The 16553-nt window shown below is 43.3% G+C and overlaps 1 protein-coding gene across 15 annotated transcripts in view; it reads right to left on the reverse strand.

The window, feature by feature from the left end:
* CELF4 (CUGBP Elav-like family member 4) overlaps positions 1–16553 on the reverse strand; it is a 146123-nt gene that overhangs the window by 102669 nt on the left and 26901 nt on the right. For 9 of the 15 annotated variants that reach the window (XR_009725470.1, XM_061353821.1, XM_061353822.1 and 6 more), the window contains exons 4-6: positions 11783–11930; positions 8973–9029; positions 6672–6821 (exon numbers count right to left, since the gene is read on the reverse strand). Coding sequence is in view for 14 of the 15 variants with exons in the window: in XM_061353821.1 (XP_061209805.1) it covers positions 6672–6821; positions 8973–9029; positions 11783–11930 (355 nt within the window). In the remaining variant the exon portion in view is untranslated. The remainder of the gene's footprint in view (positions 1–6671; positions 6822–8972; positions 9030–11782; positions 11931–16553) is intronic. The other 6 variants (XM_061353823.1, XM_061353832.1, XM_061353828.1 and 3 more) reach the window with 1 other exon arrangement.

The raw sequence follows: 16553 nt of genomic DNA on the forward strand, positions 1-16553 counted from the left end.
CTGTTCAGTCAGGGGTGAGGAGAATAAAAAAAATGATAGGAAAGAAAATCTATGTGAAGGCCAGGGTTAAAATAAATAAATAACTAACTGAATGGGAGGGGTCTGTTCACCTTCTCCTTAAATCCAATTTAAATCGCTTTCTACAGCCCTAATCTATATCCATAATTACATCATTTCGTACAACAAGCTTGAGAGAGGTCTTAAGAAATTTATGTAGATTAAAATTCATGGGTGCCATAGTACAGATTCCATATTATTAAGATTGATTAGGACAGCTGATGCTGTGATTAAAGAAGCCAGCGTTTACTGTTGTAATTAATTAGGTATTCAGACACAACAATAACTGCAATAACAGAAAGAATGTGCTGATCTGGCAGAAAACAGAGACCGATCCTGTGTTTTATAGTCTTGTTTCGCCATTTAGAGGCTGGACACCACTCAGTCAAAGACATGTTGTCCCACACTTTCTTTTCCCTTACCTCAAAGGAACAAGAAATCCAGGGCATTCTACTCCATCCTGTTAGTTGGAAAAACCCTTTTAGTAGCATCCAAGGTATTGTAGTTGCTTGTTTGGGACAACATATGGGCCTACTATAAAATTCATACAGTTCATTCCTGGAAATCAGGATTATGTTTATTATTTTCTTAATAGTCCCACCCCCAAGCCCCATCCTTACTAAAGCCCCTACTGAGATGGATGCTTTGAAAAAGCATGACAGAAGTTGTGTCTTTCAGTGAAGGGATTCCAGTGGGCAAAGAAAGACACAGAATACTCAGACATGCAGACTGGTGGAGGTGGCTGGCCAAGGTGACAAACTAATTCAGCAGCAGAGCCAGGACCATGACCATAAAGACATGAGTCAGGGTCAGGTTTTAAAAGCTGTTAAGGAACTCTAACATCATATTGCTGGGGAGCTCAGTTTAAGTCACTTTTAAAAATAAAGCTCAAGGCCTTAACTCACTTAGATGCTTCTGAAAACGTCAGCACAGAGCCTGATTTGTATTTACACCTTCTTCCAGATCAGAGAAGAAAACACTTTGGCTCTGGAAAGGCTCACACAACTGCCTTAAACAACCCCATTCATTATTGCTGCAGCGTAATCATTGGAAGTACATGGCATCATTAAAGTAGCTTAGACTACAATTGAAGATGGCAACTTGCTATTATATTTTTAATGAGTGCATTGCTTCACTTATTTATTTTACCAGTACATTGTGGTTTATGGCATGTGGCAGATTGTTACAAATAGGTCAAATAAATGCTTCCTGGTCATAATGATGTTTCAGGTGCTCACTGTTGCAGTTTTGGAACTGCTTATACAAAATATGAATTGGAAAGCTCCCACACAGAGATTTAGGGTGGACAAGCACAACACAGCCAAAGATTTCCAGTAGTAACTTATCCTCAGGACCACTGTAAGGTCTTCTATAGGAGTAGGTGAGTCAACCTTTTTCTGATCTCCTGCTTCATCTTCTCTCCAAACTCTTCTTGTTTGACATAGAATCATAGAATGGTTTGGGTTGGAAAGGACCTTAAGATCATCCAGTTCCGACCCCCTGCCATTGACAGGGACACCTCTCACTAGACCATGTTGTCCAAGGCTCTGTCCAACCTGGCCTTGAACACTTCCAGGGATGGGGCAGACACAGCTTCTGTGGGCACCCTGTGCCAGGGCCTCACCACCCTCACAAGGAAGAACTTCTGCCTAATGTTTAATCTAAATCCCTCTCTGTGAGTTTAAAGCCATTCCTCCTTGTCCTGTTGCTACATGTCCCCTTCTCTTCCTGCATAAGTGAAGCTCTGATATTGCCCAATGCCCCTGGATGGTGTCTGTCATGATCAGGACTGATCCTGGGATGGACTGGTCCAGAGCAGCACCCTGCCCATCAGCAGCACTGCTAGCCAGTTGAAAAGCTAATAGATAAGCCTGTCATATTAGACTACCGGCAACTCCTCCCCTACAAAATTAGCTTGTGTAATGATAATAATTACGCATGGAGTTTGAATCCTGTCTCTGCTGGCAATGGGTGAAGTTGGTTGCTGCCTGATAGCAATTTGTTGAGCCAAGGAAAATGAATTGATGGTCTTGGTTCAGTTCCTAAGACATGAGTTTCTACAGCACAGGAATTCACCTGTGGGGGACAGCTTCACTGCCAATCTCAGCAGTGGCTTGTAAATATGTGGGCATAAAAGCTTGGCTGCCCATTCGTACTGACAGCTAGTCCTCACCTGAGAGGGCTGAACCCCAAGTAGGGCATGGAGTGGAGCTGGCTGTCTTGCTAGCCCAGATGTACCCACAGTGTAACCAAAGAGGAGTGGGGGAACCTCTGCTGTCTCTGTAGAGAGGACAGACAGAGCTAGTCCTGGCAGTGGTGGGCAACCACTGTGTGCCTGTGAACAGTAAAAGAGATGACACGTTTTTAATATATTATGAGCAACTGAGGGAACTGCTTTTGTTTTCCTCAGCAAATGCACTAAAGCCCTCAGCATCCTGGAAAGCTTTCCCTGTCTGAGCCTCCACAAAGGTGCCACACCACTGGTCCATCCCCTGCTTGGTCAATCTGGACATCCCTTGGCCCAGGAGGAATAATTTTGTCTGGAGCTGTTGGATGCTATGGGCACATCAATGGGCAGAAGACCACAAAGCAGTGCACACTCTTTGTACCTCCTTCCAATACCCCCATTTCACTGCTCCTTTGACAGCCAATCCCTCCTCTCTCTTGCTTACTGCCCTTTGGTCTCTTCATTTTTTTTTTAATCTCTTCTTCCCCTTCCCTTTCAAAGGAGGCTTTATTTTTGCAGCGAGCATTTCATCCAGTCTCTCACAATGCAATCCAGTAGGGCAGAACCTGTTACTGGAGAGCAGAGTGCTGCTGGTGTGAGACACAGCACAAACCAATGCAGATGGTCTCCACTGTTATTGTACATCACACACTGTTACAAGAGAGACACTGGGCAATGGGTGGGTAAGAATCTTTGGCAGAAAAACACAATCCCTGTTACTATGGTTAATGTGGAAATGGCAAGTGCTCTTGCACTGCTGCAAAGTGACTCACAAGGTCATGGCAAAACAGATTATGCTTTTTTTGTCCCAACTATATGCTGTAACACATTGCCATGTTCAATAGCTCCGCAAGCTGAAAGACTAAAGGGTTGGCATTAATACACAAAAAGGTCAGCTCTCCAAAGAGGCTTAGACTAGTGGAAGTGGAAATATCTACTCCCTTCTGTTCATACCAAAAGGTGCACTCTGAAGCATTATATACTGGCTGAGCTTGGAGAAGGTGAGAGCATGGCTTGCTAAGATTATGCCTACAAGGAATTGTTTTCTAGTGCTACTGCATGGACCCATAACCTCACCAGAGCCACAGAAAAATCTGAGTCCTGTATGGGCTGGGGCTGTGATCAGAGACTTGGTGACTGGGGACTTTCAGCCTACCCTTGCCTTTGCCTCAAAGCCATGGATGGTTCAGCAATCAAATGCTACCATGTTTGTCCCTGCTCCAGAAAAAGGGAATCTTAGAAAAAGAGCTCAGGGGAAGACAGGAAAAAAAAAAGAAAAAAAAAAGGGAATGAAACTACAGAGTAAATACAATTACACGATATGGACCTGTTTTTATAGTGCAAAGACTGTGCAGTTCTGGAGTCCTTTAGATGCAGCACCAAAATATTATAGCTAGACAGAAAGGTGGATGTGTAGACAAACTGCACAATTAATGGGATTTATTTGGGTCTGAATTATGTGTATGTCATGCCTCTATAGATTTTGATAGTTCTGTTTTTGCTATTTTCAGGCAACAAAGAACATTCTGTTATAGCATAGAACAGTGTGAGCCCACATTTGAGATTTTTGTGAACTATGAAAGAGTATCTGAGAGCAAAAATTCAGGCTTTAAACAATATATGGCAAGCCACAATCATAGCAAGACTATGGTTATGTACATAATACTGCAACACTCTTAGCCACTTTCAAAATGAGAAATATACCATAAAATAAAGTTGTTTGGAAGATGCTGACTTTGGATGGGGACTGGCATGGTCTTTTCTTCTCTATAATGTTAGTGCAATTGCATGCTGAGCTTTAATATTTTATTTCTACCCTTGCATTTGGAAGCACCAACATGCAGAATCACAGGGCAGTGCCAGTAACAAAAGCTACAGAGGAAAGCGTGAAAAATCCCATAATGAACAATGATGGAATAAGCTGCCCCGTGATGAAAATTTCTTTCTAACCCCAAGCAATTAGTGGCTGTCTTATATCATAAAGCATAAAGGTTTGTGTCCTTCCTACATTTCTATCCAGTCTAATATGGCTGTGGATGTTCTCATTACCCATATAAATGTCTAATTCATTTTTTAAAATGCTGCTAAGCTCCAGGCCTCAATAAAGCTTGTAGCAAGGAGTAACATTTGGGAGAGTGCATAAATGCTCATGAGAAGGAAGAAAGTAAGATGGAGCAAACACATGATGCTCATGAGCTACATCCAGGAGCATCCAAGCTGCTACAAATGAGCTTGCTTTCAGGGTTTCATTGCTGGTGTGGACTGGCAGAAGTAAACTGAGAGGTGAGGGAGAGATCTTACCACTGTTCCCTTTGCACCTCTGCTATAACTTCAGATGCCATTAACTTATAGGGAAGCTGAGCACCGAGAAAGACCAATATATTGCTGAAGACACACTGAGATAAATTGAAACTTTACACAAAGCAGACTATTTGGATGTCAGCTTCACTGGTAGAAAGGGGCCCCTCTGCCTGCAGCAAAGTGCAGCAAGACTTATTGTCACCTTTCAGTGTGTTGAGCTGCTGGTATTTGTGCAGGGATGCGTTGTGAATTGCTGGCTGAGCAAGTCTCTCCACAACTCAGAGAGAATCAGACTAAGGCCATTGACTTTTATATAGTCATGGATGAAATACCTAACTGAAAGCTTGCTTTAATTATGGGGGGTAGTTTGAGATAATAACAAAAGCTCAAGTTGTTAAGTTTCATCTAGAATGACCATCTTTTCTCTGATACCTTCAGTAATGGATCATGCAAAGTTACCTAAAAAGAGCTAGATGAACCAGGAAAAAGATAGAAATGGAGGAATAAACAGAGAGATAATAGACTGGCAAACAGACAGATGAACAGTTGAACAGATTGTTGTATTTGTAGAACCTTAGAGACAGGGTACCATGGTTGAGCTCAGAGAGCATAAGGGCTCTAATGTGCTCTAATGCCTCCATAAGCCTCCAAGAGCTCCCCATCCCTCTAAGCTACTGCAAACATGTACATACATGCCTAACTTTTATCACAGTAAGGCCCTTGATTTCAATTCTGCTTAAAGCTGAACTCATGGTTGAATGTCTACAAAGTGTATGTGGGGAGGATGATAATTATTTTACAGTACTCTTGGTATATCTGGGCTTTGTTGCATTCACAGGGTTCCTTTTTTCGGTGACACTGAACTGTAACTAGACTGCAACTTTTGTATTTCTATGTTATGTGGTAATTTTCCTTGCAGCTCACAAAGTCCCCTGTGATATCAAATCTTCTGAGATTTCAGGACTGGTGAGATTGAAAGAATTCTTTTTCTTAGGGGTTTTGTGGGCTTTTTGGCTGGAGCATCTAAGTCAGTATTTAATTTCCTAACAAATTAGATCAATCTATGTGTGCCCCAGAATAAAACACTCTTTTTGCCAGCTGGTGGCTAGGATAAATTAGTTACATTTACTTAAATTTTTACTGTTATAATTGTTATCATTATTGGGGTACAGCAACAGTGAGGAATGTCTTCCTAGCAGAAGTACGGCTCGGAGTAGATGGCTACCTCAAATACTGAGGATGCTGAAAAAATTAGGTGTTTGTTAAGGTCTTGTAGACTACTGAGTTCGTTGTTATTACAGCATCAGAGTGTCCACATATATAAGTATGGGTATAGATGCAGGTATATACCCTTTAATGTCCCTCCTTCATTTCTGACTGCCAGGGCTTCCAAAATTCCATAATCACTCTTTCAGTGCTGCCATCTTTTGAGCTAGATGGAACTGAGCCAATTCTGTGGGTGTATTAAAGGTGCTTCAGTCTCCAGGCCAGGTAAGGCAATAGGGTTTGGATGCAGTGAGCATTTTGGAGACAAACATGTGCTACTTGCACACATAGTCTGAGACATGGAACAGTTTTGGTCACCAGTCATGTGGACTCCCTGGAGTCAACCTCTCGAAGTGATTCAGCTGAAAGGGAATCCCAGTAGGAGATACTGATGGTGGGTGCTAGGAGATGCAAACAGGCTTAGCACAGCTCTTTCAAGGTGAGCCAGGAACAAGACCTTTGGGAGAGCTGCTGGGAGATCTGTCAGTATGAACTTGTCAGGCCTCAGACTGAATTTTAGCTAAAACAAAACATGCTGGGTGTCCTGATTGTATTCAGGCAAGTCATCCAACAGATGAGGGCTCAATTCTTCAGCATAAAAATTTTCCACCTCCAACGTGCTCTTAATCCTTCTCATCCAGATTTAAGTGTATAAAAACTGCATCTGGATAAGATCTAGCTACACCAATGGTAAAGTAAGCCACAGTGGTGTGGAGTGTAATCCTTCTGAGGTGGATCATGCTGGATGAAGCCTGTGGATGTGGACAATCTCCCTAAGACTGACAGAGAAGGCTGTGGGCACAACACTGATCTGACTTACCTGGGTAAGGGTGAATGCCATTAGCAAACACGGCTTCGGCGGCGGGCTGCCCATTAGCCTGCGGCGGGAGGCCAGTGAAACCATTCACCCCAATTGGAGATGGGATGCTAGGCACAGCTGGTGCAGTTATACCAGGAGGCGTGCTTCCACCTGCAAGCGGGGAGGACACAAAACCAGAGCTTGTGAGTACCGGAAGCAAGAACTGCATAGTAAAAATACACAGAAACCTTCTGATAATAAGTGAAAGATCTCCCAAGCTGTTGTGCAAAGAAAGGGACTTCTTGCCAATTGTTTCTCTGTTTGGAAAGCACTTAAGAAAGGCTTGCAAAACTTTCTTCAACAGAATGAAGGTTTTGCTTGGTGATCAGTCTCTCTAGGCTAGATCCACAGCTAACATCAAGCAATAAAAAGTATAGAAATATGACCCTTCCTCCTCAACTTTCTCCCTAGAGTATTACCTGTTTAAATTGCTAAATAAGCAGATGTTTCTTTCCTAGATATCATTTAACACCAGAAGCAAATTCTCAATCCCACCTTTCTACAGAAGTCCCTCTCAGTTTCTCTTTGGAGATATCAGCTTTGCGGGTGTACTGATTTCCAGGACTACTCTGTCTGCAATCCCTCATGAATGTGCATTTTATGCACAAACTCATTCTGAACTTTCTCAGCACCAGGGATTTAAAAGGTTTGGCAAGTTGACTCGTAGCCTAAAGGCAGCCAGTGATACTTTCGTTTTTGTCAATGTTTGGCCATAACTTGACTTTTGTAGAGTTTTGCACAGATCTCCCACTCAACAGGGGCAAAATTTGGGCTAGATTTCTTTTTTTCATGGAATAATGCTCCTCTCCCTCTTCCCAGACACATCCTGTGGAGGACTGCGATGCTACAATTCAGAAGAAAAATGTTTTGTGTTTTGGCCAGGATCCTGTCACCACTGGTAGAGAATTTTTTAATTTCTGAGGGGAGAATTAAATCCCTCTGCTACCTCACTGCCTGCTCCTATGTATGTTTAAAATGACTGGACAGTCTGTGCTTCTTGCTATGTATTCAGGACGGTTTTAGGGACCTAAAATGAGTTTTCAATGGGTGAGAAATTGTTTTTCTCTTGATAGCTGTGAGTGGGAAGTTAAACTATCTTATCTCCACCAACGTCTTTCTGTGTCAGGGTATACTACTGATTGAAAGCACCGTTTTTGCAGTAACCCCTTTTTTAAACCAATTGGAGAGATTTTCTTCCCCATAGCAGCGTTCCATGATAAGTTAGTCCAATAACACACTTTAATGACTACCTAAATCTGTGTTGGTGCTTTAAGGAAGCCAATACAGATGCATGGGATGCTTTAATATGTTCTGATTTGAGTAACCCCAAAAGAAGGCAATATTTCAGCTCTTTTCCTATACCCTGAGCAGACAAGCTGCTGCTTCCTCTTTGCTTATTTAAATGGTGTTGGCCTTTAAAAATGTCCTCTGTGGAGGTACAGGGAGTTAGCAGTGGCAACTGAAGTCCAAAGGCAATGCTCTTAGCATATGCCATCAGTTTGCAAATCACAAAGTCTAGTTAAAATTTCAGTTGCTTTTCTAGATCTCTCCTTTATTTGCATAGACAGTGTAAGTATTTTTTCTAAAATTACAGCAAGGGATTTGTGCTTGCTATTTTCTGCATGTCTACGGAAGTTTAGGCATATTCGTTGGAATTCTTTAATTTCCTTCTTATAAAGGAAGGTCCCCCATGGGGAGGTCAGATCTGTAGCAGGAGTTAAATTTGGCATAATGCCACCGCAAAGAACAAATGGTGGTGGTGCATGCCAGTTGTGGATTTCACCCCTGGTTTGAGGTCTCTTGCTGCAGCTACACCAGATGCAGATTTACAATATGGAAGGAGAGAGAAGATAAGGATGGAGAGATGCTTATATGAAATACCATTTCTAGTCTCTCTGTGCAGTTAAGGAGTAGCAGCCCCACTTTTCACCCAGATTACACCAATGATGGGAGAAATGCAAAACTTCAACCAAACTTTCAGAGACGTCAATTTAATTGCCTCATAATCACGGGCTGTTGTGTGAGATAAACCTGACTCTTGATGGGAAACCTGACTCTTGCTGTCTAGATGCCAGCAAACGGCATACAATCTTTATGGTCTGAATTACCCACTGGGACTGCCTACTGCACTCCACTGACTGCAAGCAAACCCAGTGACTAGTTTAAACTAAATGTCTAACTTTTGTGTGGTTAAACGGGGTGAGATGGATCCTGTCTCTAGTCTGTTAGGTTTGCCTGGAACCAAAACTCTTTCTTACGTACCATGGGAACTCGTGAGCCTGAATGAACTCATGGCCATGTCCCAAGGAACCCACTCTCCTAGAGGCAGGACACACAGAAAAACAGCTGGATTAGGAGGCCTGAAGATAGAAGCACAGAGGCACTGTGCTCAGCTCCAAAGCTTCTAGGACTTCTGGGTTACCAGTGTCCTTTTTCTAGCACAATTTTTCTTTTGCTTAGGAAAGATCAAAACACTTCAATTTTTTTCAATGTTCCAAACGCTTTTTCTAATGTCTGTTTTTCAGAGAACTTTGAAATGTTTCATTTTCATTCCAAGTCAGAACAAAGATATACTTCAATGACTGGAAATCCTGCTATGAAGCAGAATGATCATTTTCCATTTGGCTTTCTGAATGCTAACAAAAGCCAGCAGGAGAATTCATGTTAGGCTTCAGATATCTCCTGGCTACTCAGAAATCGCTGCTAGTGTTGTAGGCTTGCTTGCTCAGACGTTATGTGAAACATTTTCTACGCATCTTATCACAAGCTTTGTGAGTGTTGTACTAATACAAGGAGTCATTTCAAAGTATAAACATTTCACCCAAGGAATAATTGTCAATGGACATTTCCACAACCCGTTACAGAGGTTTTTAATGAAAGAAGGCACCCATTCAACACAAATCTGCAGTAACGCCAAAGTGCGTAGACTCCATGATTGAAATCATGTCACGAGGGAGGAGGCTGCAAAATATGCCACCATGAACAAGATCAAGGGATCTTATTTACAGTAATGACCAGTCATGGGTGCTCTGTAAAGCATGTGAAAACCATGAGCTTTCCTCTCCTGTATTCTGATAATAAGAGTTTAACAGTCCCCAAAAGGCACAAGGCACACCAGAAGGGGAGAAAGGGTTTAAATCAAAGAAGGGCTGGGATATTTTTCATGTCCTGGATATCATGGTAGGCACAGGATTTGGCTGTTGTACTGGTATTTCCACACCTCTTTCACAGAATTTGCTAATCCTCAAGACATTTATATGCACAAGAGTTTGTGCTCTTTTGTGGTGGGGATATCATAAACTGTCGACTGGATTCAGTTCTCCGGGCCCTGAGAACATTTGAATTCCAAGCAGTCTTTGTTTGACGTTCTCTCTGCTCTCACCAACACAAAACAAATCTAGCTAATGCAAATACGATAATCTTTCAGGCAGCGGGTTTAAAGGGTGCACATATAATTAAGCCACTTTTATATTTGGATTTGCAGTAGCTCCATCGACTTGTTGTTTATACATTTATCGTTGTGTAAACATATATTTTGAAATGTGTGGTATGAGATTTTTGAGTCAAGTGCTTTTCCTTGGGTCTTCATAAGTTTGTGTGGAATTAAATCTGCCTTCCTTTCTCTCCTCTTTTCCCCTCTTCATATTCTAATACAAGCAAAGGGAAAGACAGGTATCTGATCCAGTAGCTTCTGACATTGCTCCCAGCCCCCCACTGCAAAGATATGCTAAGGGAGGTTTTCTTCAGCAGATAAGGTTAACAGAACTCAATTGGTCAGGAGCAGCACCTCAGCCTGCATTGCTGTGGTGCCCTTGCCCTGCTATCCAGTGCATCTTTCCTGGCTTCTTTGAGATAGCTTTTTCCTGCTCCAGGGCTGCTGCAGGACTCTTTATGTCTGGCTTCAAGCTTCCCCATCCTCTCTTACTGCTCTTCTCTGGAGTCCCAGATCCTGCTCTGCCAGTGCTACATGCACCACAGCTAGTTCCTACATCCTATCTCAGACCTTTGTCAAGCTCATCCCCTCCAGGCCAGCTTGATGCTCCAAGGTTCACACAAAGGCATTGCTATGCCACATCTGTCTAAACACAGTCTCATCCCTAGTGCCTCTCACAGGAGCAACCCGCGTCACCCCCAGGGACCCTCATATTCCAGCCGGTCCCTTCTGGTTCGTTGACCTGTTCCTGCCCATATGATCTCCTTGTTCTTCAAACCCCAGGAAAGCTACTCCTCTTTCCATCTCATCTTTCTTCTCTGTCCATTGAATCATATACTGCAGCTCCTACCATGGGTTTCTGTGACACTTTGCAGCCTACCCAGGTCCTGGCAGCACTTCACTGACTACCTGTCTCTGCTTCAACAGCCAGAAATGCTCTCTCTAAACACTTGCATTCTAGAGATCTTCCCTGAGTACCTCCTGTTCTATTTCACAGCAGGAGAAAGGCTTACATGTCCCAGTGACATAACTCATCTTGTTCATGATATTTCAGCTCACAACAAACCTTATTTCCTTCGTCTTTGTACCAGCCTGGCTTTGTATCAGCCTGGATATCTATATGCACTGGGGGATGTTTTGTGACATTTGAAGGGTACTCAGAGCTAAAGGAAAGTTCTGTGAGGGGTAAGGCTGAAGGGAAGGGTCTGAGGGCCTTTTCCAGTGCCTTCCCTGTCAGCACCCTTTCTCCTCCCCAGCAAGCCCATTGTGTCTCGGTTCTGATGGGTTTCAACCCTCTTCTTCTCCTCACCCACCAGTAAGAGCCATTCAGCACAGAGCAGATAGCCTGACAGCCCACTGTTGGTGAGCCGTTTGTCTTTACCCTTACAACTGCTTCACAATGCAGAAGTTGACCTGCAGCTTGCCCAGCCCTGGAAGAGGCAGTGACAGCCTTCTTCTGCCACTTTCCTCTTTTCACAGACCACAAAAGGATCTGACCGGCTCCACTCCTCACTTCTGGTGGCCTTCACCAACAAGACCAACTTTTCAACAGACAACCACTGAGGGAGGACCTATCAGTTAACAGGTCTCTTCTGGGATTTTCACACCCTTTCCCCTCTCCATCCCACTGCCCCCTTACCTGAGGTTGGTGTCATGGGAGCAGCAGCCAGCCCGTTCATGTTCAGGGCTGCCATTTGCTGCATCTGGGCTGCAGCAAAGGCTGCCATGGGGTTCAGGTAGCCGCCCTGCGCCACTGATGCCATGATCGCGGCTTGCTGCTGCATCAGCTGGAACAAAGAGAGAGAGCAGGGAAAAAACATCACGCGGTCACCGGTAAGATGGACCATGGCACCGGCACCAGCATGGGGACCAGGGCAGGGTGTGAGGCAGACTCTGCTATGAGACGCCAGCTCAGCATGCCTGTGGTACACCACAGCCTTGGCCTTCCTTTCTGATACATGAACTGGAGGTAAAGTGCATCTTTGCATCTTGGCATCTTTATACTCCCCATCCCTATTATGTGTTGCCGAGTGTGGAGGTTTCCTATGGATTGGACTCAACCTTCTGAGTCCATAGTACTTCCCTGAGTAAAGCAGAGAAAAGCCTTTATATGATCTTGAGCAGAGAGGTTTGGTGGCTTGTGTCAAAGCTCTGGTAAAGCACTGAGACTGATAATGGGAGACCAGTCTCTGCTGAGTGATGGGGAGAAGAGACGGTTTCTCCAGAGCAGCAGCTTAGCTAGATCTTTGGGGGAAGCTTGATTTGTTTCCATCTGTCAGTGACAAAAATAGTTTTCTCATATGTTGCTGGGAAGTCTTTAGAGGGCACTGGACAAAACCATAACTAAACCTTCCAACAAGGTTACAGCGCCTATTTCCAGCACAACCAAGCAGAGAATCCTGGAAGAGCTGCTCAAGAGAAAGGAGCTCTCCTACTTTAGCAAGATTAACACTATATAGTTGGAAAATCCTTTCCTTGTGGTTTTGATCTGGGATGACTTCCCTAATTATTTTAGTTTTTTCCAGAAAGTAGTCAAAATGCTGCCTTTTTTAGGGCAGATAGGCAGAAATAACGAACCCAGGCTATATTTGTTTGAATGGAAGGACGATGAATCGTTATGCATGCTAGAAATGCTTCTTGCATTAAAACCAGACTTTGCTATCATTATCTTACTCTCTGAACCTAGTACACAAGTCAGTGCAGTTCATGTGTACAGAATGGTGAAGTGGGCTTGTAAAATGCTCGTGGTGTGAAGGAGACAGAAGCTGTTTCTTGTGTTCCTCCCTGATGCTATATGAAGACCCAAACGAAGTAAGTCTGAGTCCATATACAACCTCCACTAGTGACCCGTAGTGGATCCTTAGAGAAAGTGTGCAGGAAAGAGGATCAGCAGAGAGGAAAATCTCTGTTCATTTCCAAGCCTCTGGTAATTCATGACTTGATGATAATCTTGGGGAAGGAAAGCTTTTCTTCAGTGATTTTAGCAGTGACTTGTTGGATTAGCAGTTGGACTTGATGATATGAAAGGTCTTTTCCAACCTAAATGATTCTATGATTCTATGATTCTATGTCTCTGCTATCTCTAGAATTGTAGTAACTGTTTTTGTGCTCTCTATGGTTTCACTCTCTCCCATCAGGAAATTATCCTCTGATGCTGTTGTTTAAGCACATAGGACGTGCTTCTCAGCTTTAAACAGCCCTCAAAAGTCATGGGAAGGAACAGACTGTTCCCTACTGTTCACTTTAATGTTGAATTATTATCTAAATTAGCTGTTCATACACATGCACACTAAAACAAATCCTTGAAATCACTGTGCTTATTCTAATGCTGAAACTTTCCTTGTCACCATCAGTAAAGAAGCCAAACTAAAGGATGCTCTGCCACTGATCTGCAGTATAACTGTGCACAAATTGTGTAAACCTGTCTTGGTTTCTTCTGTGATATAAGAGGACACGGGATACATGCTTCCCCACCGAGGAGTGCCTTCAGATCTACAGATGGAAAGTGCTATACTAGATCTGAGTACTATTATTTTTTGAAGCCTAATACAGATCAGTGGCAAGGTGGTGGCTTTCCCTTTGATTGTTAATTACCCTTTTTTATTATACCCTGCCTAAGACACTTTCACATTTTAATTAGTGATATCCTGTTCTTTGTAATTACTGATGGAGTGATTAGACAATCTTTTCTATTACAGCACAATGCTGATTCCCATTTAAAGAGTACATTTGTTTCTAGGCATCATTTGCGTTTATTCTCCAGAGGAGGCAATGAGCAGGTGATTTTAGGAAGTATGTCAATGCAGGTGAATAAGGAAGGGAGAATCCATCCATTTTCAATACCGGCTTGACTCCAGCGTTAGGGATCTGGACTCGTACCTCATTTTCTGTGCCAGGTATCTTCATTTGGGGACAGCTGAAGAAATAAACTGCTGGTTGCAGGAACAGTAGCCTATAGCAGAAATTATAGCCTATAGGAACTGTTCAGAGCTGATGATCAAAGAAACATGTTTCTGAGATGGACACACTTGCAAGGGCTGGGAACAGCTCAGTCTGGTCTTTGTTGACTTTTGTTTGTGTTTCTCCAAGCTGACTAGAGCTGCATGAACAAACCCACCACAAGCCATGGAGTGACATGTGGCTGGTCATGTGTGTGCTGTGGTCATTCTTGCTGTCAGATGCCAGCCAGGTATTTGTACCACAAGCCTTCTAAAACAGGCAGGAGACTACTGTTTTGTCATTTCCCACCACAAGGTTTTGTAAACTAAACACACATGAGGTTTTCTCTGAGCTGGACACCTATTATGGTTGATGTGATAATGGGCAAAGGATTCTAGGCCAAAAGTCATCTCCCCCTTTTGTACACTAATGCCTCTGGGCAGATGTATTGCAGCTTTGTTTCTCTCTATTGAGAGTATGTGGAGCTCCAAGTGATCAGTTCCAATGCACATGGCAGCACAGTCAGATGAAATCATTCCTACCCCTTACCTGGCCCTCAGCAGATATTTTTGGACTTTGTTTCTCAACCACTTAAAAGAAAAGTGTTAATTCTTTTTTTTTTTTTTCTTTTGTGTGTGTGTGTGTGTGTGTGTGTGTGTTTCATCTGTGCTGCAAGAGAAACAGGGCTCGACCTAAAAGATACCACATTGCCAGGAGTATAACATATGATTGTCGTGCTCTAAAGACAATCTCCATTTCGCACTAGGAAATCACGTGTGATATTACTGATGGCTTATGCAACTTCTCCTGGTTAATGATATCTCTAAACTGTCCATAGTTAACACCACAACAGAAGGTGCTCCTCCTGGTTTGCAAACCAGGTAACCTGAATATGTGACTTGTGTTTTCAGAAGGCTTATAAATTTGCACTGAAAGATGTGTGTTTGTAGAATATACCTTGGTTACATGCATGCTCCTTTTTGCAGTGTAATGTCATTCATGCAGTTCTGCCACAGATCTTCAGAAAGAACATATTTTTTCTCTCCTTATGGGAAGAACTAGATAATCCTCATCTCATGATTAGTGCTGAAGGTGCAGGGTCTGCAGTCTAAAGCCAGGTGAGTTTTGGTGAAATAGTCACTTAAAACTGGTCAAACTCCCACAGAGTAGGAACTTACAGGAAAGAAGTTAAGTTTATCTTGGTGTTAAAAAGCTAGTGCAGTTAAAATAAGAACCTAACCTTTCATTTGGAAAACAAGATTCAGTTGCTTCTGCTACAGCCACCCCATTTCTGTCATGCTTAGTGCTCTGGGGTTGTGCACTTCAATATGCCCTGGAGACCTAGCAACAAACCCTTTGGCATGTTGAAATGAGCTGGAGCCCTACACTTTATGACCCAGAGGATGTACACCCCTCTGCAGCCTTCAGAGCAAGTCCTTGGGGTAAGCCTTGGTGTCCTCCAGAGCTGGAAGGATTATATCATCCCATACCTGAACATAGCCATGTACCCCAGTTAACTGGCTTTGCTTCTCCGGCTCAGAGGGGACCCAAAACATGTACCAAGCATGTGTGGACATCTCAGCCTTTGACAGTACTCTTGCCACACTTTTGCAGTCACGTTTTCCATTCTTACCTTTCATAATGGGGTAGAGAAGGGAGGTCCTACTCAGCCTAGCAGCTGATAGCCACAGCTTGGCCAAGTGCAGCAGAATCACTGAGATGGGAAGACAGGGACTTGGTCACCTTGAAAGAAGCTGACAGGATAGAGCTACCTCCTTCCCCCCAGGGTAGCTCTGAGCAAATTTGCAAAAGGAAGGCAAGTCCTGTGAGGGTCACTAGTGTCTCTTATAAAATCTCCAGGCATTCCCTGTAAAAGTCACCCCACTCCTTCCCCAGCTCCCCCTGAAGACAAATGTCCCATCCACTCTCCTTTTACTTTGAAAGAGGCCCAATGTTTGGTCCCAGCTAATAAAGCTGTAGAAAGTGAGGCACTGACCCCACCGGAGGCAAATCAATAGCAGCAGGGCCCCTGGGTATTGTGTTCTTTAAAATATGCCATTTGAAATGCAGATTTTCCCTGCCTGGGCTGGGGCCACAAAGCACTAATCAGAAAGGCAGCAGCCTTATTATCTCAGACTGGTCCAAGGGGATAGAGAGGAGCTTTTCAGCTTCCTCAGCTGAAAGGATGTATTTCCTTTTGCTTCTCTTCCTTAGCATGATCTATACCTCAGCATTTAGAGCTTTTTCCCATCCAGTTTTAAAGATTAATTCCCTCTTTCCTCCAACCTGGACTTTACTATTTCTCAAATATTTAACTTCTCAGGAGACCAAGAGGTTTTAACAAACTGGTTCATGCCAATGGACAGCTCCTCAAGAGCTAAAAACCTGCAGTCCTCATCCTAATACTGGAGAAATGATGGAGCAGCTGGGGAAGCACTGATAAGGCCATTCAAAGCATGGAAAGGTGTAGT

This window comes from Neopsephotus bourkii, unplaced genomic scaffold, assembly GCF_033783945.1.
Source record: "Neopsephotus bourkii isolate Nb327-2 ecotype Australia unplaced genomic scaffold, CSIRO-AGI_Nbou_v1 NB_700, whole genome shotgun sequence".
Taxonomy (NCBI): Eukaryota; Metazoa; Chordata; class Aves; order Psittaciformes; family Psittacidae; genus Neopsephotus; species Neopsephotus bourkii.